This window comes from Dama dama, chromosome X (genome assembly GCF_033118175.1).
Source record: "Dama dama isolate Ldn47 chromosome X, ASM3311817v1, whole genome shotgun sequence".
Lineage (NCBI taxonomy): Eukaryota > Metazoa > Chordata > Mammalia > Artiodactyla > Cervidae > Dama > Dama dama.
The window spans coordinates 11,889,901-11,913,931 of record NC_083714.1 but is presented as its reverse complement, the minus strand read 5'-3'; the positions used below and the strand labels follow the sequence as shown (position 1 = coordinate 11,913,931).

Genomic DNA, 24,031 nt, shown 5'->3' with positions numbered 1-24,031 from the left:
CAAGAAGAAGTAGAAAGGTGATGAGTGAGGACCAGGTAAGGTGTATGAAAAAGAAGGGAGAAGGGACTAGGAAGAAGAGAAGCAATTCTGATATTTTTTACAGAAATAATATTGCATTGAACAAAGCTCACTCTATCCCCAAGGACCTCAGGTTCCCAACTTTTCTTACTCTCCAGCAATCTCTTTAAGGAGCTATGATGTCCAGTCTGATAAAGAAAGAAACACACTTCATGTTGGATTCTCATACCACCTGGTATTGGAAGAGGAGACAGCACTGCCCCTTGGGCTGATGTCTTCCCCTCCACTCACCACTACCACTTATTATTATCCTTTAAACAATAGCTATCTGCCACTTTTCTTGGAACATGCATCTTGAAGGAATTAGATTTCTTAGAATTCTCATTAAGCCTTTCACTCCAAATGACTGAGTCATACTCTGGCAAAACAAATCCCCCCAAAAGGATCACTGGATCCCAGTTCTTTGAAAGAATGACAAACGTTTCTGTTACGTACCTCAACCTGCTGGCAGATCTGTATTAGCTTGGCCATTTGATTTTCTAGTTCACTGTTGCGCTTAACCAGGTTGGTGAGGTTCATCTCCAGAGTTTGCTGCCATTGCCAAATATGAAGCCAGAGAGAAGCAGGGAAGAGGGGGGAGAAAGAAGAAATGTTCGATGAGTTTGAGACCCAGTATCATGTGGCTATCAGTCAGTCAACAATTATTTTAAAGATTCATTGCATATGGGCCAAGCATTGTTCTGGGTGCTGATTAATAATGCTGTATCTTTGCTCCAGATTGCCATTTTTGGGGAAAAATGACATTCATGACTTTGAGGATGTAGGAATTTAATGACTTTAAAGCAACTTTATGTTCTCTATAATATTTTTAAACTTTTAAAAGTATCTCAGAATCAATATCTCATTTTGCCCTCATAGTAATCCTGTGACATAGGGAAAACAGGTTTTATTCTCTTTTTTACAGGTAAGTTGACTAAGAAAACTATAACTTATTGAACAATTACTACTTGCCAGACACTAATCAAGGCAATTTCAAACATATCATTTAATAATAATGTCAGCATTTTACAGATGAGAGAAATGATCTGCAGAGTGGGGTTAAAGTGCTTTGCCCAGTCATAAAATTAGCATGTGGCAAAGCTAAGACTGGAACCCAGGTCTCTAGTCATCAGATACAGTTTTGCCTCAGTATTTCATGATATTTTTTTTGTCTTTGTCTTTTGTAGGTTCTTTCAGAAAAAAAAGATGGTATTTTAAGTGTGAAATTCATCAGAATCTAGCTTTCTATCTCACAGCTTCCCTCTTTTGGGACTAAGCAATAGCCTACAGAAATGCCAGACTTCAAACTGCAAAGTCTGGCTATATCAAGACAGGACATTCATTGCTTACTATCATTTATTGGGACATAGATTCTTTGCAAATCTGTTTATTACAACATGGTTACAGCAGTACTAAGACCTCCTAGCATATTTTCAGTTGAGCATGCTACTCTCTTCCATTCCTCCTGTGGGAAAACAAAAACAGAATGTTATTCACTCTAGATTAATAATAGGATTTTTTTTTAATTACTCCTCATTTTCAAGTCTTCAGCTCTGGCGGCTGCTTCTCTTCCAGGACCTGCCCCAATAACCATTCCTCTCTCACTCACCATCCCAACAAAGTCTGCTACAAATGTAATACCCCAACTTCTGGGCCTTTATTCTGCTAGCATAGCATGCCTTCCCTTGGTTGTGCCCATTGCTTCACTGCTGTCTTCATCATTCTTACAGTTCATAGTTGTTCAAAGTTCATGTTTTGGGCAGGGGCAGGGAAGAGGGGGCAAGGAAGAGTGGGAAAAAGGGGAGAGGACTCGTATACTTGGCCCCTTTCTTCTTTGCTAGGTAGCTGTGGTTCCTTAGTATCCTTGGCACTGTCCCACGAATCTATCCCAGGTGAGTATTCCCATGGATGTATATATATTGCTAGGACAGGTAATCTGATCTCACTTTTCCTCAATCTGGATTATGAGGATCAACTTAATCCCTGCTTCTTGCCAGATCTCTCTTGGGGTCTCTGGCTTTATGCCCATGGGAGTGAGTTTTCACCATTTGTTCCATTTTTCTTGGCTTGGGCACTGTGTCTCTCCTGGCCTTCCTTAACTCCACCACCATCTCAATCTGTGGTCTTCCCCTGAGCAAGGAAAAAGGAAGAGAGACAAAGGAAAATGCGAAGGTCCACAATTGTTGATTTGGACGTGAGTTCTAAGCAAAGAAGATGTCAGGACAAAGGAAAGAGATGGCAGTTCAGAGACTTAATACAAAAGGTATTTCATTTGTATTTAATACAGAAGGTATTGAGCACCCACTCTATTCAAGGTGCTTTGACTTCAGAGATAAAGAGGAGATGAAATTAAGATGGGTCTTAGAGAAGGAGAAATATTATATGATATCCTTACACATGAAATCTAAAAAAAAAAAAAAAAGATACAAATGAACTCATTTACAAAACAGAGACTCACAGATTAGAGAATGAACTTACGCTTCCCAAGGGGAAAGGGGAAAGGGAAGGGATAGTTAGGGAGTTTGGGATGCACAGGTACACACTTCTATATATTAAATGGATAAACAACAAGGTCCTACCATATAGCACAGGGAACTCTGCTCAACGTCATGTGGCAGCCTGGATGGAAGGGGAATTTGGGGGAGAAAGGATACATGTATATGTATGGCTGAGTCACTCTGCTGGACATCTGAAACTATCACAACATTGTTAATGGGCTGTACTCTAATATAAAAAAAAGTTTTTTTTTAAAAGGTGATTAATTTCACCAAGTACTTTAGAGTGTTTTTATAGAAGGGCAATGTTTTCTATGTAAAAAGCATTCTTATGGCCCATATTGGGGGCCTGTTGATTTCCTCTGTCAGCATTGAAGTCGAGGCCCCTAACATCAGAACATAGATCCCCCATAATTGTCCATCCTGAGACTCTTACCCAGACCTGTGCACTCAAATTATTTTCAACTGGATGGTGATGGATTTATTTATTCATGGTACTTATAATTTATACTTAGATAGCTGTTGGTGCTTGTTTATTGTCCATCTTCTGCTCTAAAGTGTAATTTCATCTCTCTGAAGGGGAATTATGTCTGATTTGGTCTTAGTTGCAACCCTTCTGCCTGAGGGGCATATAGTCCACGTATACTGCATGAAGGAATTGAAAGAATGAATCAGTGGACATTCATGACAACTAAGTTTTAAATATGGGCCCTAGGACTTACTTTGAAGTAGTTAATATTTTCAAAAGCCTTATAATGGATATTACTAAGTTAAATTTGGGGGGGGTTGATATTTTTTATATATTTTTATTTGTTTATTTGGCTGCACCGGGTCTTGCTGCAGCACACAAATTCTTCGCTGCAGGCATGTGGGATCTTAGTTCCCCAACCAGGGACTGAACTCTAGCCTCCTGCATTGGGCTCATGGAGTCTCAAGCCACTGGACTACCAGGGAAGTCCCTGATATTTCTTTAATTGGAGGATAATTGCTTTACAGTATGTGCTGGTACTAAGTTAAAACTGATATGTATTTTATTAGTACTATGAAGGCTATTATATGGCACAAGGCTGGAAATGGAGATTGAGGCCCTGTTATGAAGGTCTTAAATGTCTAGGTGAGGAGTCTGTACTTGTTTTTTTTAAAGCAGTAGGTGTTTATCAAAGGCTTTTGAGCAAGACAATGACATAATCAGGGCTGCATTTATGAGATCAACCTATGTGGGGCAGACTAAAACAAGAAGACCTGGGAGCAGGGGCACTGGTCAGGAGGAGACTTGCAATATGCAAAGCAGTTGGTAATGCAGATATGGGTCAAGCTAAGAGGATAATCAAGAAAAACGTGTTTCAAGAAAGGATTTGTCACTCTGAAATATGCAGAGAGGGCAAGAAATATGAGGCCTGATAAAAGGCAGCTGGATTTGGTCATTAGAGGTCACTGGTGACCTTTGATAAAGGAGTTTCAGCAGAGTTTTGGAAGCAAGTGCCAAACTGTGAAGGGTTAGTATGTCAATAATGATGACATAGAGGCTACAAGTCTGGACTCCTCTTCAAAAATTGAGCCATAAGGTGAATATGATGGAGCTGTAGTTAGTTGAAAAATTCCAGCTCAAGTTAGAGAGTAGGCATGGTAACGGATACATTCAGTTTGTGATTTCCTCAGGCAGAGTGGTCCAGATTCCTAGATCAGTGGACATTCTATGTATCACAAATGACTCTATCGATGTATTAGGTAAATATAGTGTAGATTGATGAACTCAGAGTATATATAATGTTAGAAACCTGTGTTTCAACTATACTGTGGTTTCTTTCAAACATGGGATTCCAAGGGGAGAATGTTTCCTAACAAATGCATGCAACCTGTTGCAACACTTGTCATGAAACTGATATCTTATAAATAATTCATAGTGTAGAGCAGGACTAATCCCTGCCGTGTGTTCCTCATTTATGGCTCACAACTGAGACTCACAGCTTCTGTAAAGCCACTGAAAACAAAAATTAAGGCTGAACATATAATGTGGGGTCTGATTAGACTACAGACCTTGGGTTACCATCACAACATCATAGCAAATGGTTATTTTGCTCTACCCACCCCCTAGCAATTTGCCGAATGCCAGCACATTTTATCAACCCAGAACTAGAACTGACAAGATGACTCTAATTTCAACCTTACTTCATTAATATGAAAGTGCTTGGAAAAATAAATCTTTGGCTAATGAAAACACCATCTGTTGATGGCTTTTTGCCACTGTTTTCTTACATTACAAGACATAATTCGAGGGAAATACCGAACGTTTACTTACTCACTTCCTATTCATTTACTGGGAATTAAAGCCTCCTCTCAAACTGGAATTGATTCTCAATAACGAACATATGCAAAGGGAAGCAGAGAACTGAAGCAATTATGCAGTCCATTTCCTCACCCTTCTTTATCATGCCTAGCCCTAACGAATCATTTGCAACTAGAAATTCTGTGCCACTCTAGTTTTGAAATGATTTCATTGATTTGGCTAAGTAATTATCATGGCTATATGCTAGGTAAACTAAAAGGATGTGTGTGTGGGTGTGTGCAAAATCTTATGTAAAACATGTCTCTTTGTTGTTGTTGTGTTGTTGTTGTTCTTTTTTCATGCAGTCCACTTAGTGACTTGGCCAGGCTCCCTCTGCCTATGCCTAGTTAGTGCAGTTTTCTCTGAACACTTGATCTATGATAATGAGTGGGCCCAAGTGGCAGGGGAGATTGGAATGGAGATATCTGCTGGAGGAAACGGGACAGGAGGTTGGCAATGAGAGCAGGATGAAGCTCCCATTTCCTGCTGCAGGAGGTTACCTCTGGCCCCTTCTGTGCTTCCCTGAGGCTTAGAGAAGCCATTTAGCTATGAAACTGTGACACAACCTGCCCCCTCCACACTTCCAGGTAACTACATTGTTAGAGCTCTCTCAAAATTGTACATGTGTCTAAATGGCACAAAATGAGGGGAAGACTTGGCTGATTTACATAACTGAGATTTTAAAAGGCCCAAGTTAGCTTAATTGGCAGTCTGATTACATTTTTACCCAAGTTCCACCTCATTTGTGTCATATAGACTTGGTCTGTTTGTGTTTTGTTATACCCTTCCCAAAGAGAAAAATGCTTTGCTATTTCTGAGAAAGCCAGGCATGGTCTATTCTTCTTCCAGACAGCTTCCCATAAAAAGAAATGGCTTCACTAACCCTCTCAAATAATCGCTGTGTTTTTTTTTTTCACTTCTTTAGACACAGGTTATTTCAGATAGCTTTATCATTGCTTCACTCAAGAAATCTAGCTACACATTCAAACACCAGCTCTTCATTAAAACCAGAGAATCCCCTTATGGCACACACTTGACCGTGATCTTCATCTGTCATGCTCCGGGAAGGCACATGTATTCACACATATATGAGCACACCTATATACACCTACCTGACACAGAAAGTCTTGAAGCCTAGAAATGGGCAAAGCCTTTCTCTTTGTTCTATTGAAACATGTTTTATTGCCACTGAATGCCACAGAATTCTCTCTTGCTTTCTACAAGGTACAAGGCGAACATTACCTAAACCTAGACAAGATCCCCACTGTTTTGATGTGGGAACTGAACCTTGGAGGTTGCAGAGAGAAGTGAATGGAAGAAAGGCCAACCCACCCCAAACCTCAGCCTTCCCAATTGACAGCAGACAACTTCATCTTTAAAAATACTTGGAGCCAGTGACCCCATTGCTATTCTTTGACAAGCTCTTTTTTGATATCCTGTCTATTCACTGATGTTCCCAGCTCTTCCAAAAGCCAGTAGCCAAAATCTTAGCACACTTTTGGGGTCACATTCTGCCTTCTTTTTTTAACTGCTTGTCTTAAAATACTTACTTTGCTTTTGCTTCAGTCTGTCACTTTATGTATCAATTACATATGGCCTTTCAACAGCAGAACACACCATCTGGTCCACAAACTGAAGCCCACACCCTTATGCCTGAATTTATTTCTTCCCCAAACATTTATTTGCTGTTGTATAGACACAGGCTTTGTCCCAGAATGAGAGGCATGTGACATACTGGGGGTATGAGATCTGCTCTCCCTGAGGGTTTCTTGGGGAAACCAGCAGACTGGTCTTCAAGCCAGGTGAAACAGGTGGCCAGCCCTCCTCGTCTCAGAAGGTCCTGAAACCATCCAGCAAAGACGCACCCTCTCCCAGTTTCCTTATCAGAAATTCTACACAAACGATCTACAAGCTACACATTCTTTTCTTTTCCCTCTCTTCAGGGGTGTATCCTGGTTAAGTCTCTAGCTTAAATGTGTAAATTATGATTTGGACCTTCTGAAAGAAAACCTGTACTAAAAACCTAAATCTAGTGTTTACTTTGATAATACTAACCAAAGGAACTCTACTTTCCCAGAGGCCTCACTACTCTCTTCCACTTGCATGATTCTTTTTTGGCTCCTGCCTCTTTATACACATCCTCCCCTTTCTCCTTCATTTGTTGCCCTTCCTCTGTTGTCTTCCTTCTAGACCAGGAGGGTGATTCAGGGCTTGCTCCTTGGTTCTCATTCAGCCCACTACTGCATGCTTCTCCCTCCACGCTAAATACCCTCAAACCTATGTCTCTGGCCCTGATCTTTCAGCCACTGCAAAGGCCCAAATGTCAACTCCTTCTAGAACATTTGCCCTTTCAGTTCTGCAAGTGCTCCATGCTCAACCTCCACCAGATATTTGAACAAACTATTTTCTCTGGACTACAACACTCCTTGCCCCTAACCCCAACCTTGTCCCCCAACTGGGGGTCCAAAACGCCACCCGAAGTCTCTTTTGTTGGCCCTCCTATGTAGTCTTGCACCCTCCCCACCCTGCCCCTCAGTGCCTCCACTATCACTCACCACAGTTGTCACTGTGTTCTCATTTTTCTGCCTCCCCACACTAAGCTGAGCACTCCACCAGGGTTGGGGCTGTGTTGTGCTTATCACCGGAACCCCAACACCTCTTCTATTGCTTGGCACCTAACAGGTGTTTGGTAAAAGTTTGATGAGTGAGTGAATATTAAGTGATCCACGATCAATCACATAAACTCAAATCTGAAGTCAAGTCAACCCCCAAAACCACTAGCCCCTTTCTAATTTCTTTATTTCTATGCCCAAAACCACCATTCTTCAAGACATCTCCTCCTCAAAAGTCACTTTTTAATTCTTTCTCTCCATCATCTATAAGCACTGTAATCGTTCTTCAAGTCCTGTCGATTCTTTCTTCAGTTTCTCTCCAATTGGCCCTCTTCTCCAACAAAATCATTTATGATTCCTGCTTTTAGCTCAGTGACTTCCTTTCACCAAACCTTCCTCTGTGCTTCAGAGCACCCTGTGCAAACCTCTGTCATGGAACTTACCATACTGAATTCAGAGATGTCCTTATCTACCTCCCTTATTGAGCTCAAAGTTCTTCAGGGCAGGCACTGTGCCTTATTTCCCACGTCCCCAGATCCTACTACAATGACCTAAAGACCCAGGGATCAAACCCAGGTTTCTTGCTCAGACATATTCTTTACTGTCTAAGTCACCAGGGAAGCCCCATTTTGTTTCTTAAGTGAAGTGAAGTCTCTCAGTCATGTCCGACTCTTTCCAACCCCATGGACTGGCTTCCCTGGTGGCGCAGATCATAAAGCATCTGCCTACAATTCGGGAGACCCAGGTTCAATCCCTGGGTTGGGAAGATCCCCTGGAGAAGGAAATGGCAATCCACTCTAGTATTCTTGCCTGGAGAATCCCATAGACAGAGGAGCCTGGTGGGCTCCAGTCCATGGGGTCGCAAAGAGTCAGACAAGACTGAGAGACTAACACTTTCATTTTAAATAAACAAAATGCATGCTCATTAACTGCTTTTAAATGAATGAATGAGCCCCAGAGCTAAATCCCTGGGGCTACAGTTTTAAGTTCTTGTCTGATCCATCTTCAGGGGAGATAAAGAACAAGACATTACCTCATGAACGCTTCATGAACTTGAATGTCATTATTACATTTTCCCCTTTAAACCTCACTTCTTTGGGTTTAATAATTCTTGTTTCTTTAATCTTTCCTTGTGTATATTATATTTCTGTAATATGTTCTTTTGCCCAATAATAACAGACAGGAGTTTCATCCACCCAAGAACAATCTTGGAGTCAATGTTTTGTAAGCTGTTCTCAGACTGATGATTGTTAGCTCTTTCAGATGCTGATGAAGAGGAGACTTGGGACAAAAGAAATAAAAGAAAAACAGAAAGATAAGAGCACAGATCGGGCTTCCCTTGTGGCTCAGCTAGAAAAATAATCCACCCGCAATGCAGGAGACCTGGGTTTGATCCCTGGGTTGGGAAGATCCCCTGGAGAAGGGAAAGGCTACCCACTCCAGTATTCTTGTCTGGAGAATTCCATGGATTGCATAGTCCATGGGGTCACAAAGAGTCGGACACGACTGAGCAATTTTCACTCACTCACTCGAGAGCACAGATAGTTGGAATATCCACTTGCTAAACTTGCTCTCAAATATGAGAAACAATAGAGAACATCTTCCAACACAGGGCCTGTTACTACTACTAATCGAGTCAGAGAATCAATATAATTATTGGAGGGCGAGAAAGGTGATTCAAATGAGTCTTAGAACACAGTTCAAGTAGAAATGGAATAAAATGCATTTTTTACCCTCCCACACACATACAGAACATGTACAGATTTATACATATTCTAAGTAGTCAGGGGCAAGTCTTAGTCAGTTAACAGACTACAGATCTACAAGCAAGAATGATTTTAAGATTGTGAGATGAAGGCCGGTTTAGCTGAAAAACCCCATGACAGATATTACAGCTCAGACAGTAAAGAATCTGCAATGTGGGAGACCTAGGTTCGATCCCCGGGTTGGGAAGGTCCCCTGAAAAAGAAATGGCAACCCACTCCAGTATTCTGGCCTGGAAAATCCCGTGGACAGAGGAGCCTGGTAGGATACAGTCCATAGCGTCACAAAGAGTTGGACATGACTGACTAACTAATACTTTCATACACACACGTCTACCACCGTACCTTAGAGAGTGCAAATCTAGACAGAAATGCTCTGCTCTTATAATATTAATATTTAGCTAGTATGATTCAGTACCTCAGTGGGTGAAAGTGAGAAACAATTCTGTTCCTTCGGCTATGGTGACCCACCCTGTCCTCCTAAAGATTTGTCTCATCATGAAGCTCATTTATTGGTGATCCCTTGTCTCAGGATAGGGTCTACTGAAGCCCTAATTCTCCTTAGAGTGACCACAGAAAACCTGTCCTACACTCACGACCCCCTCATACCCCAGTTATCCACCGATAAGCCCACAGAAGATGAACACAGGCACTCTCTCCTCTTCACAGTGACACACATTTATAGATACACAGACATACACACAGATTAAATTCTCAGCCACCCACCCATGCAGAGATACACACACTTGTATATAGTGACATATACAGATGTATGCAAATATGCCCTCTCTCAACACAGTTTCTCATAAAGATATTTCTCCTTATTTCTCTGATAGTCATACTGGTTCAGAAACAAACATCCATTGGTAGATAAGCTGAGAGGGTATCTGTTTAGGCAGACAGTAGTTGGTGTCAAGTGGATGAGTAGGCAACCGACTGGGAGAAGGTAGTGGCTGAGTGAGAATGGGTGGGTAGATGAGAGAGTGACTGAGTAGGAAGAAGGACAAGTAACCCACTATGATGAGATTCTAGAATAGCATATTTTCTAACCTTTTAACTCTCACTGTGGTTTTCTTTTGAACATTCTCCAAGTCTCAAATCTCCCTTCTCTTTGTCTGGCAATCTTTAGCTCTCTCTGTCTCAGTCTCTGTTTATGTGTGTGTGTGTTGAGGGGGGAGTGCAGGGGAGGAACTTTTACTTTCTATAGCAAAAATCTTACTCTAGTGCCAGGTAATATTTTATAACAATAAGATCCATGATAGGTAAATGTAACTGCATTTAAGAATTATTTGTAGTAATGAATTTGTGGAAATATAATATGAAAAAGCAAATGTACTTGTTTATTCCCTTCAGGAAATTCCTCTATTCCCCCTGGTTTTCATCAGCTATATTTTTGGCAGGCTGTGGGCATGGAAATGTGAAGACATTACTCTCAAAGAGAATTATAATAATCACATCTGATTTATACAGATGTCACCTTAGGGCTAGGCAATTAGAAAATCTAGCAGTCAAAATGGATAGGCACCTGAAATTAAGGACATGTCACACTTTTGCTAACACTCTGGTTTTTATCATTATCGGTAGTTCACAGGAGATTTTTTCCCCTAGACTTATTAACTGTTAAGGATGGCAATTTGGATTTCTTGAGCCTATACTATGTGTGCTAGACACAAAGGAAGACTTTGGAGAAATAAAAGACACTGTGCATGCGTGCTCAGTCACTTTAGTCGTGTCCAACTCCTATGGACTGTAGCCCACCAGGCTCTTCTGTCCATGGGATTCTCCAGGCAAGAACACTGGAGTGGGTTGTCCTTGTGTGCTCCAAAAAGACATTGTGCCTGGCCTCAAAGAATTTATGGTATCACTGGGGTGTGTTGGAGTGGCCTTATGGGAGTTCAATAGAGCACTAAATAGTGGGTAGGATTCCTAAGCAGGCCAAAAGAACAGTATGAGTGAATGTTAAGAGTCAGAAAAGAGTGGCATGTTTAGCAGATAGTCAGAAGGTTATACTGGATGGTGAAGGTAACATGCTTGAAAGTGGCAGGAGGAAAAGATAGGTGAGCAAGCATGAGAACCAAGTTGTACAGGACTTGGAATATCCAGTTGAGTTCTGTCCCCAGTAGAGAGTCACCCAAATTTGACCTCTTTTATAAAGCCAACATTTATTAATGCAATAATATCAATTTTTCTAAGGGGAAGAACTCATGTGACAATGAAAACTCTAAAATATGAAGCATTTTTATAGAAATGCAACATATATCATAAGCTCATATATATGGAATAGTAGATGAAAAGAGAATAGAGAAGCTAGTTACTTTGATAGGCCTTAAACTGTAATGACTGTCATGAACACAATTACTCTGTCAAATCAAAGAATTAATTAAACCACTGGTAGCCTTCTGAAGGATGTTTAGATAGACAGGACAATTAGATAAAGATAATAAATGATACTAAGAAAAAAAAATAAATAAACGATACTAAGTATCCCAAATCCTCTAACCCATTTTGAGTACATGTTAAGAATCCAGGCTAGCTTCTGGTTCTTCTGACCTTTCATCTAAAATGTCATGATCTGTTTATTCTTTATTGAACATATAAATATTTGAGACCACTAATCCTAATCAGGAAGGTTAGTGCAAAAAGAGTAGTTAGAAATGCCACCAATGAATCTCCAGAGAAAAAGTACAAATAAACACTGCATCAGTCACTGACCAGGAAGTAAAACCTTTTCCCTCCTTGGGTAGGACTCCTGTGCTTCTCTGAGGGCCAGGGGAGTCCACTCAAGGCCATCTACCCTATAGCTTCTGACAGCTACCTTTCTCCTTTCTCCTTCAGGAAGAATCAAGCAGATAAAGGGGATAATCCTAAATGCTTTTCTAAATTAAAATTAACTCAAAGAAGTGAGGATATGTGACCCTAAATGTCAGACTTCCTCTCTGCTTAATGTGGAGAATTAATACCCTTTCATTCTTGGCACCAAACCGAAGTGACCCCTACCGCACCCATCCCCCTCTCATACAAGCAGGACTTCTCTCTCCCTCCTCAAAGTCCAAGTTGTTCCAGACAACATAACAAACCACACAGTTGGGAATGATTCATATGTTTCCACTCTCTGTCCAAAAATGAGCAAAAAAGTTTCCACTTAATTTATAATCTGAATTTTCTGCACATTTCCTAAAAATTTAAAGGGGAACAATTCAAAATGTGATCTTTCCTAACTCCCCAAATTACTGATTAATTACAGAGTAAAGTATCTTTTGGTAAAATACTTTTGTTTTACACCTATCCCTGGAGACAAGGACTGTAGCTGCATGATGCCAAATATCTAATCAATCATCCAATGTTTTCATGTTTTCAGATGTTTTCAAAAAGCTGGTGTTCTGTAGATACAGGCTTGGTCTATCCAGTCTTTTGTTATCTCAATGGTACATATGGATACAGAATTTTCTGTTTGGAATATTTCTCAAGGCCAATGCCTTATTATAGTTCCAACACCTGCAAATATTTGGCAGAGATTGTTCTCTCCTCTCCATATCCCCTAGTCTTCCTGCAACCCCGCTTTCATCTCTTGCTATTAAAAAGCTGTAAGTTTATACAATATGCCTTTTCCTCGATGCTATTAACTGTTTATCTGTGACCCATGAAATGTGCAGTTGCTGGAGCATAAATTTAAGTTTCAAATCACATTTCACAGGAAAAATTTAGGTCCAAAACAAAGTGGCAGCAGGCTACAATAGAAAGGATATTTAACTCAACTTAGCTCTAGAAGCTGAGTTCCAGTTCCAGTTCTGTGACTTTGACCAAATGGCTTAACCACACAAAGCCTCCATTTATACCAATTTAAAACACAGGGCTTCAACTGGACCAAGTCCAAGGCCAACCATCTTAGGATTCTAAGAATTGAAGCCAATGAGATTATTGCCCTCTACAGTCTTGATATGAATGAGAATATCAACTTGAGTGAAATCAACAGATAAACATTAAACTTCGTACAAATTTATAAATATTAAATGTAAATAAAAATCAAAAGGCACAAATTGGACTTCCTTGGTGGCTCAGTGGTAAAGAATCTGCCTGCTAATGCAGGGAATATGGGTTCGATCCCTGATCCGGGAAGATTCCATGTGCCACGGAGCAACTAAGCCCATGTACTACTACTGAGCCTGTGCTCTAGAGCCAGGGAGCAGAAATTCCAAACCCACAAGTCACAATTACTGGAGCCAACTTGCCCTAGAGCCTATCCTATGCAACAACAGAAGCCACCACAATGAGAAGCCTACATGGTCCAACAGAGAGTAGCCCCCACTTGCTGCAACTAGAGAAAAGCTTACACAGCAAGGAAGACCTGGCACAGCCAAAAAAATTTCTTTTAAAAAGAGCCAATTTCAACAAATTCAAAAAATTTAAAAATTAAAAAGGCACAAACCATGGTCAGTGTGACTCTCAATATTGTTTTCAATAAATTACAGAATGGAAAGTGTATCCTATTCTGAGTATTACTACCCTCACCAACATCATAATTTTTACATAAGCTACAATGACTTTTCCATAGCATGGCAAGAGGGGAATCTCCATCCCCTTATCACTCTCATTCCATGCTGTCTGGGTGTTCCTTCTAGCTTCGCTTATATATCCAGGTCCTATTTTGGAACGGTAATCTTATTATTTGTTTAAACATTTTATTTTTCCAGAATTTCGGTTGAGTAGTTTCTTAAGAGAAATTGAGCCCCATAGCAGACAGGCAATGGTAATAAAATAATTTGCTGGGTCTGACTTTTATTAACATCAACGTGAGGTAGTAGTGTTCTAAAAAAGACAGGCACTTAGACTTGCACAAAAATATTACATGGCACAACAACTTCAGAAAACTCTGTCCACTGAACAGGAACTTCCCAGGAAGGGACTGCAAACAAACACTTTGGTCTGTACCCCACAAAAATGAACACTGGCACAAAATGTGATCCTGGATTAAATATTTTTTGCCTTCAGTTTAAATGTTTACTTCAGTATTTGATGATCCCTCCTGACTTCATAGTACACTGAAGTCCCGTTTTTGTCTGTTTGCTTTGTTTTTTAAGGCAGATTTAGAATTAGCCACCTTGTTAAGGGCTTGGTAGCAATTTGTAGTGGTCAGTGCCAAAGCTTTATTTCTCTAGTGTATAACACATACAGTACTGTCCTCCATGAAAATCTCTCACCTACGTAGATACACTCAGACACCTCCACCCACATCTACACGGAGACACACCCAACCTTCCCATTGCTATATGCACAATTATGCAAATCAGCACATATGCTAATTGTAGTACACCTACACAGGTGCTCACATACTTAAAAGAAGATGTGGAAAGATCATGGCAGAGATACACAGGGTATAATATGTCATTGTCAGAGGAGAGAGGGCGCTGTTTCCCTGGGCAGACTATTAGTGTGGGCCATGGGCTAAATCCCCCAGAACTGGCCAGAGGTGAATGAATGCAAGCAGGTTTGTGCAAAAGATGAAACAGGCTACAGTGAGAGCTTGCAGGTTAGAAGGCTATTTCTTATGAAAAGAACTTGGAGTTAAATCATTCTTGTCATATAGGAAAAGTGACCGATTTTATTAGGGAACTTGCTGATTGTATATAACTATGTGTAAAGAGACAAAGTTGTGTAAGATGTGTCTTCCAGATCCCTTACCTTGAGCTTCTCAAACCGATCATTCAGGGATGCGACCTGATGGTCTCGGTGACGCCCCACCAGTTTGCATAAGGCACAGATCAATTGGTCATCAGATACACAGTACATATTCACTTTCTCATTTTCATGGTCCAGGCAGGTGATCCCTCGAAGATGCGTGTCTGGCACTGGTTCCACCAGGCGGTGGCTGGTGAAAGGTTTCTTGTTGGGGTGTGTAGCCCGCAGGCAACGGTCACAGTAGGAGACCTCACAAGTGATGCACGTTTTCACTGCATCCCTTGGTGGGTCCTGCTCACAGAATTGGCACGCAATTCGCTCACTAGACATGGCGCTGCTGGGCCTGTAAGTCCTCTCTCGGCGGCTCTCACTTGGGGAATTGGGTCCACTGACGGAAGCCTTCTGAAAGCGGTCAATAATGTTCTGCAGAGTCACATTTCTCTTGAGACCGTCCAGGCCCCGGTGGTTCAGTGAGATAACATACCTGCACGTAGGACACTGGAAAGCAGTAATGGGTTCAATGGATTCACCGGAGCTGCAGCTTGAGACCAAGATGCGATGGGCACAGCTGAAGCAGAGGCTGTGAGCACAAGGGAGCAGAAGGGGGTCTTCAAACAACTCTAGGCAGATTGGACAGGTCAATTCAGACTCCAGTGTTTCCATCTTTAGTGAAAATAATCCTGCTGAGGCATTAAGAACCGCGGAGGCCGGGCTTTCACCTGCAAGGAACACAAAGCAAGAAGTCGTTAAGCATTTCCAAAGGAAATGTGGATGTAACATAATTACACACTAACCCATGGAGGCTTTACAGGCTGGATTCCCCAGGGATACTGGAGCACCAGGAAAGCGAGTTGGGAATTAATCAGAAAGCTATTCTCCCCCTTGAAACCTTGTTTTTGACAAATGCCTGGGCTTATTTTCCTGCACTAATAAATAGAAGCTAGTGCCACGTCTGAATCCTGGTTTACCAACTCACATTCCTATTCACAGACCCTCTCCACTGACATCTCTTGTCCTGGACTATGATGCGTCTGAGGCCCTGCCAAATTCTCAATCTCCATTCTCCAGTAGTGTTCTCTATTTTACTTCCAAGCTGCTCCTATTTCACATCTAGTGAAAGGAAAACAAGGCCATATTTCACCCTAACTCTCTGGTTCTTGAAATGATACCATTCTAAGAGACTGTGTAAAAAAAGAAGAGCTTTCGAAAAATGTAGTTCTCAGTGCAGGATAATTATTTCTTCAGATAGGTGACCTTGAATTATTTCCTATTACCACACATGGAAATTTCTATTCCATACCATTTTTAGCAAACTGAGTTACTAGAGACAAAGAGGAAAAATATTAAAGTATAAAAATTATGGAATTTTGTTGGCTTAAAGTGGGAATCTGATTTATGAAAAGAGAAAGGCATTTTTGGTTCTGAGTAACTTTTGTTCATCATTTTGCTATTACTGGAGAGTCTCAGCAGGGCTTGAAGGTTTGATTCTGCCATTGGTATTTGTTCAGATTTTGTCATCTGTCAGAGATATCTGCATAGCCCTCTCACAGGACACTTAACTATTGAGTACAATTACATGTTGTCCCCAAGTACAATAAATGTATCCCTAAAAGCTATTTCTAAATCAAATGTTTTAAGTGCACTGAACTAACCAGCTATTTAACGGAAATCTATGGGAAACTGAACTGTAAAAGTGAAGAATTTTATGGTAAAACATTCTCAGTTGGTTTAATAAGTTTAGATGTTTGCGTAACCACCTTTTTAAAAAGAGATGTGTGCTATTCTTATTTTACAGTTCACAAGTGCTTAAAAGTTGTTGGCTAGTATTTTGTAGCTTATAACATCTATCTGCATTCACTGATAGAGATGAAAAAGTAAAACAATTAAAATGTACATATATCACAGAATTTTAGGATTGGAAGAGACTTTAGAGATGATAGATCCCAACTTTCACTCAAGGCAGGAATACTGCCTTTGGTAGTTCCATTGCTCAAATTCAACATGTCCATAAATGAACTTGATATTCTCCCCAGCCCCACAACACAAAACACCTGTTCCTCTTCCAATTTTCCCTATCTGTTGAATATCATCATCCAAGCCGAGAAATCCAGGAGTTCTCTCATTTACATGTTTATCACTCTGTTTTATTTAATACATGTATCTGTGTCTCCAGCTAACTCTCCTTGCAGACATTAACTATGTCATATTTTTAATCATAGCACAGTGCTTCGCACACACTGGTTATTCAAAAATTGTTAAATGAAAGATTCCTTAAAGTAGAGGAAGTTAAAGAAGGGACCTAGTGTTTACTAAGCACCTCCTGTATTCTAAGTACCTTGTTAGGAACTTCACACACAGTATTTCATTAAATTCTATCAAGAAGGCTACACAGAAGGTACTAATGCTACACACATACTATGGTTAGGAAACTGGGGCTCAGCGTTGTTAAGTAAATAAACCAGGAACCTACATACCCAGATCACTGGAGCAGTCTAATGCCAATGTCTGTGCTCTTTCCCCTACACCTTTATTTTAATCATCTCACCTCCTTCACTTGACAAATATCTTGACTATTTACAAGAGGGTTTCTAGACAGCATGTTTCCACTTCTATTTGAGTCTATGTCCCTCTGAGTTTCTCTGAATCTGCCTCTCACTCCTAGTCTCTTTCAGAATCACATCTCTTCCTTCTAGGCCCATTTCCACCTCACTCTGAATTTCTATTGTGTTCTCTTCCAGAACTGCAGGTCTGCATTCCTCAGGGTCTGTGTTGGAAGCTACTTGGGAGAATGGAGTAAGGCCTCCCGCCAAAATGATAGGTGGTCAAAAGCATTGCTGATAGGCCTGTTTCTGTGTTGAAACCTTTACAAAAACAACTGGTGTACCACAACTTCTCTAAATCTTAGGAATGTGCCATATAAATTCCTCAGTGCAGAGGAAAAACTCTGAATTTTCCTGCAACCCAAAAAGTTGTTTCTGACTAAATGTGACACTTGGAACGTTACTGTGAAATTAAGCTTAGGAAAGCATGCTATGAATCAGGATTGCCTTGGATAAGGTCAAAATAGGATTTCTGACCAGGGATTTCTGAACCTTCTAGAAATGTTTAAAGAATGCTGTGTGTAGATCACATATCCACTTTCATGGGGAGCAGATTGTCCATAGCATTCAAATTGTTCTCAAAAGAGTCTTTGACAGAAGGGACTTCCCTGGTAGTCCAGGGGTTAAGACCCTGCACTTCTAATGTAGGGGTGCAGCACAGGTTTGATCCCCGGTTGGGGAACTAAGCCTCCACCTGTAGCATGCTGCAGCCAAAAAAAAAAGAGTCCTTGACAAAAAAGCCAGACATCAGTCCTCTAAAATAACTACTTGAACTGACTGCAGGTCTATACAGAATAATATAAAATGGTTACAGTCTGTTGCTTATGGTAAGTAACTTTTTCTATTAAACTGTTTCTGCTGCTGCTGCTAAGTCGCTTCAGTCGTGTCCAACTCTGTGTGACCCCATAGACAGCAGCCCATCAGGCTCCGCCATCCCTAGGATTCTCCAGGCAAGAACACTGGAGTGGGTTACCATTTCCTTCTTCAATGCATGAAAGTGAAAAGTGAAAGTGAAGTCGCTCAGTCGTGTCCGACTCTTCTCGACCCCATGGACTGCAGCCTACCAGGCTCCTCCGTCCATGGGATTTTCCAGGCAAGAGTACTGGAGTGGGATGCCATTGCCTTCTCTGAAACTCTTTCTACTCTGTTTTATTACAATTTAGGAGAATTAGGTATTTTTCAACTTTTTCAAATATCTGTTCATCTCATCTCTCATTTATGAGAGACCTTTTTCTGGTCTTTCCTAGTATTTCAGTATCCTTTCAACCTATCTCCCATTTTCCCTACCTACCTGACTACCCCAGCACCTTTCCCTTTAAAAGCAATTATGCATTTGCCACGTGTGAGGCAGTAAATAATACCCTTTATAGGCATTATCTCATTTAATTTTCACAACAGCCCTCTAAAAGGCAGGCATTATTATTAAAACAACAAAAAAGGTAACTTGTCCAGGGTCACACTTGTTTGCAAGTAGCAAGGTGGAGATTCAAACCCAGAATAAAACTGAGAGTCCAGAAATAAACTCATATATTTATGGTCAACTGACTTTTGATAAGGGTTCCAAAACCATTTAACAGTGAAACAGTAAATTTTTTTCAAGCAAGTAGCTTTGGGAAAACCAGTTGCCCACACGCCAAAGGATGAAGTTAGAGACATACCTCACACTATACACAAAAATTTACTCAAAATAGATCAATGATCTAAATGTAAGCACAGAAACTATAAAACTCTTGGAAGGAAACATAAGTGTAAATCTTCATGAATGTAGGTTAAGCAAGGGATTCTTAGATGACAGCAAATATGCAACTGAAGAACAAAACAGATAAATTGGACTTCATCAAAATTTAAAACTTTCTGTACTACAAATGACATCACCAAAAGAGTGACAACTCACAGAATGGGAAAATATTTGTGGATCAAATATGTGATACAGGTCTAGTATCTAGAAATATACAGAATGGCAAAGCATCTGAATAGACATTTCTCCAAAGAAGATATGCAAATGATCAGTTGGTATACGAAAAGGTACTCAACATCATTAGCCATTAGGGAAATACAAATCAAAACCACACTGAGATACCACCTCACACTCACTAGAATAGCTATATTACTTCACACACACTAAAATGGCCAAAATAAAAAAAAATAGCAAATGTCAGCCAGTACATGAAGAAACTGGGACCCTCATACATTGCTGGTGAGAATGTAAAATTATGCAGCAAAAATAGTTTGACAGTTCCCCAAAATGCTAAATGAATTACCATACGATCCAGGAGAACTGAAGACATGCTCACCTAAAAACTTGTACACAAATGTTCATAGCAGTATTAATCACAATAATAGTGGGAACAACCCAAATGTCCCTCAAATGATGAACAGATAAACAAAAGTGGTATATCCATACAATGGAATATAATTCAGCAAGAAAAGGAATAAAGTACTGATACATGCGGGGCTTCCCTTGCAGCTCAGTCAGTGAAGAACCTGCCTGCAATGCAGGAGACCAGGGTTCGATTCCCGGGTTGGGAAGATCCCCTGGAGGAGGGCATGGCAACCCACTCCAGTATTCTTGCCTGGAGAATCCCATGGACAGAGGAGCCTGGCAGGTGACAGTCCATGGGGTTGCAAGAGTCAGACATGACTTAGTGACTAAACCACCACCACTGATACATGCTACAACATGGATGATCTTTGAAAACATTTTGCTAAGTGAAAGAAGTTAGTTACAGAAGGTCACAGATTATATGATTCCCTTTATAGGAAATGCCCAGAATAGGCAAACTCATAAGAACAGAAAGAAAATTAGTATTTCTCAAGGGCCTGGGTGGGGGGTGGAGGAAATGGAATGTGACTGTTAATGCATATGGGTTTTCCTTTGGGGATGATGAAAATGTTTAGGAATTAGTGGTGACGATTGCACAGCTTTGTGATTATACTAAAAACCACTGAATTGTACACTTCAAAGTAGTGAAACTAAGGTATGTGAATGTTATCTTAATTTTTAAAAAAGATTCAAACCCACAATTCAGAGTGTGAACAGTTAACCACTATTCCACCCTGGCAACTGTGTAATTCAGTAGTGTTTCTAAATTCTACTGAAGCACTTACTCCTTTCAATTGCTTTTCTAGGTTGGTGATTGCCTGTCTAGGTTTTACAATACCTAGGATATCTCTAATGATCAATGGGTATCAGGAAATGATTAGCTCCCAATTTTTTATTCATTTAAAAATTGTAAGACTCCTAAAACATATTTGACTCCTAGGTCACAAAACACCTTTAGGAAGTACAGGAAGAAGTGGTACAACAAAAATAAAACAATGGCTGTGTTGCAACTTCAAAAAGTTTGTGAAATGCTAATCTATCCAGAATTAGATAATATACTAAGGAAAAAGACAGGATGTAAACCTGATAGAGTGTCACTGAATGACAGGTAATCACAAAGTTTGTTTTGCCAGAAAACACAATAGTTTGTCATAAAAATGCACTAATGAAATGCCTGGGCAGGCAGGCCAATTGTCATGTTAAGAAACAAATGCCCACATCCATATCTACTGATTTGTTCCCTTCCGTATCATTTAGTTACTGCCGTGTAGTCAAATAAGAATGTTTATGGATTTGCCCTTGTTCTAGTATAAAATTGTTTCTGTACAGCTGACTGTCAGCCTGCACTCCCCCTTCAGGCTGAGACTCCTAAAAAAAAAGTTGATGAGAATAAACTATAAGAAGGTATCATAAGGCTGTGTGAGTAGGCAGGAATACAAAGGAGGAGTCTCAATGCAGGCAATTAGGATAAAAATAATACATTCTACACTTACAAAATAAAAGATTGACTTCAGCATTGCCCTTCAAATCCAGCATTCAGTTAACTCTGATCAGAGAAGCCATGATCGGCACTTGGCAGAATGCTATTATTTCAAATGTTATTTGAACATAATTAAATGCCCGCTTATTTCAACAGTTTATATTCCATCTAGTTTTCATCTTCCAGGTCTGTGAAGCATGGCTCTGGGCTCTCATTACCTCCCTGAGGAGCCACAGTCTCCTTTTCTTCACAGAAAAACCAGGAGTGTAAAACCCAGCCTGACCCCTGGGCTGTAGAATGAGGATTGAGCCAAGTAGTAGGCTTTATATTCTGCAGGATATTAACATTAATATCCCATGAGCTGAGCTCTTCCTTAAAACACTAGAAACTGTCTCTCTGCCTTAGAGGATGAGCAAATGAGCCCTGGCTTAGTCTGATGTTCCCTTAACTGTAAAATGTCATTCAAGTTGCACTAGAATCATCAGACGATCTCTTTAAGATGTTTTCCAGCTCTGACATCCTGTTATAACAGAGTTCTTGCTATATGTTACCACATAGGAAAGGCACCTGGGATTAATGAAAACCAGCTCCTCAAAACACAAATCTTATTTATTAGTATGACTTGAAAGGCTGACAAGTGATGGGCATCATCATAAAAGAAACTGGAAATAAACAAAATGCATTACTTACCCTTGGCTAAGCCAAGGTGCTCAAGGACAGTGGCTGGTTTTGCCTGTTGTACCTCCAAGAAGACATAATGGGTGTTCTGGGGGACAACTAAAGGGGGAGGGGCATCCCATGGGAGTACAAACTAATGAAAACACCTTTTGGAAGAAAAGGAAGATACCAAATTCTAGAATACTATTTAGTAGGAAAGGACCCCTCTACAGCACAAAAAAATATTATTTGGGAGTACAAAAGGCACCCAATGCATAGAATTCTCATCCTAAAAAAACTGAAGACAGAAACCCAGAAAAAGAGACTATGTGGTTAGTAAGCACAATTAACAGTCACTTTACATTTGTGTACCAATTTTATACTTTTCAAATGGCTCCAAAGCTATCAATCTCATTTGATCCTCTCAGCAAAGCCTGGTTGTAGTCCTGGCTCTAAGCTGAATTTGCTGAGTGATCCCAGGTAAGACATTAAAATCTTTTGGGCCACAGCCTCCTCATCTGTTGAATGAAAAATACCTGTGTTACCCAATCTCACAGGCTTTTGTGAGGATCAGATGAAAATAACATTATTAACTTGCTTTATAAATACAGATAGTCTCAACACACATTCACAGATGACAGATACAGAGCAAGTTATTAAGGAAATAGTGCATGTTTGGAAATACACCCCAAATGCATAATGGTTGACATAATAGAGGACAATTATACTCCCCACAAGTTTTCTGGAGGACCATGCATCTGACTGTGGTATTTAACATGCCCAAATGTATCCCCTGTTAGACTGGAGTTTCCCCAAAGGGAGAAACTATCTCTCTTCTTTTTTCTTAAGCTTTTATCATGCACAGGGAGAGCTCAGGACTGGAGGTTGATTATTGACTGACAGCACCAGAGCCAGTTCCTGTCTAAAAGGTTATTAAAGCCTACTTAATATTTTATAGTACATAGATTTAATGATCTTTACAATAATTAGCTCTTAAATCCAACCATTGGCTATTTGATACAATACAGTCATCATAAACATTAAAATGAATATCACAATAGCAGAACTAGAAGTCCTAGATCTGCTACAAGCACAAATGATTAAGTAACCAAGAAACGGATTTGCCAAGGTAACACCTGATAATTGTCAGAAATCATAAGTACAATTCATAACACCTTTATCTTAATGCCAATTACACTGGCAGTTTTGGGGTTGGAGAACAAACAACTTACCTACTGCTAAGAGGATAGCTTTCCATCTATTCTAGGACTGCTTTTCCCGATCTCTGCTACCCAATGAAATATTTGTAAATTTTTAAATGTTCAGGGGCACACCTGGATGGACAGCCATCTCTAACCTCTACAGAATAAAACTGGCAATATATGTATGTAGGGCATGCTGTTAGGTGTTAGGCTGAGAGGACCCCAAGTTCAGGTCAGAAACAAGGGGCAGAGAACAGAAGTGTATTTGAAATCAAGCTTCTACTCCCCTGGGAGCCACATGGATCCTAGCAACACTGAACAAAGGGCTATAGACAAAAGCGATCAAGGATTCTGGACCATAAACCATTTTTCTACCTCTGGGCTGTATACATTCAGACACATCACAGTCCTGCATTAGCATTGTCTCCCATGCCCATGCATTATATCCCTAACTGGTCAAACTGCAACTACTGGGATTTTCTGTTTCAAGAGGATTTTAGGTTATATAATGAATTTGTTATCAGATCTTTTGGTTTCTGCAAGAGGAAGATCCAGAGACTAGAGGAGTCTGACCTGCAGGAAAGAGGCTGAGACAAAGCCCAAGGTCAGGCAGTCGGAGCTCTGCACGGAGCAAAGATCCCAAGTAGGACAAGTCCTACTAAGGATACTTTGCTAACCCACTTAGGCAGAACCAAAACCCTTATTATGAATTCAAGTGAACCCCACATGAAGAAGGGAGTGGTGAGATGTTGGCACATAGCTCAAAATCCCTCTGCCACCATATTAACCATCTAGTAGTCTGAGCAGCTTACACAGATTTTTAAGGACAATGCAGGAGCA

At 40.4% G+C, this 24,031-nt stretch overlaps 1 protein-coding gene across 5 annotated transcripts in view; it reads right to left on the bottom strand.

Moving 5' to 3' along the window:
• Window positions 1–24,031, bottom strand: part of MID2 (midline 2) — a 111,443-nt gene that overhangs the window by 83,178 nt on the left and 4,234 nt on the right. For all 5 annotated transcript variants that reach the window (XM_061135892.1, XM_061135894.1, XM_061135890.1 and 2 more), the window contains exons 2-3: window positions 14,933–15,648; window positions 514–609 (exon numbers count right to left, since the gene is read on the bottom strand). In XM_061135892.1, coding sequence (XP_060991875.1) covers window positions 514–609; window positions 14,933–15,592 — 756 coding nt within the window. In that variant the 5' untranslated portion in view covers window positions 15,593–15,648. The remainder of the gene's footprint in view (window positions 1–513; window positions 610–14,932; window positions 15,649–24,031) is intronic.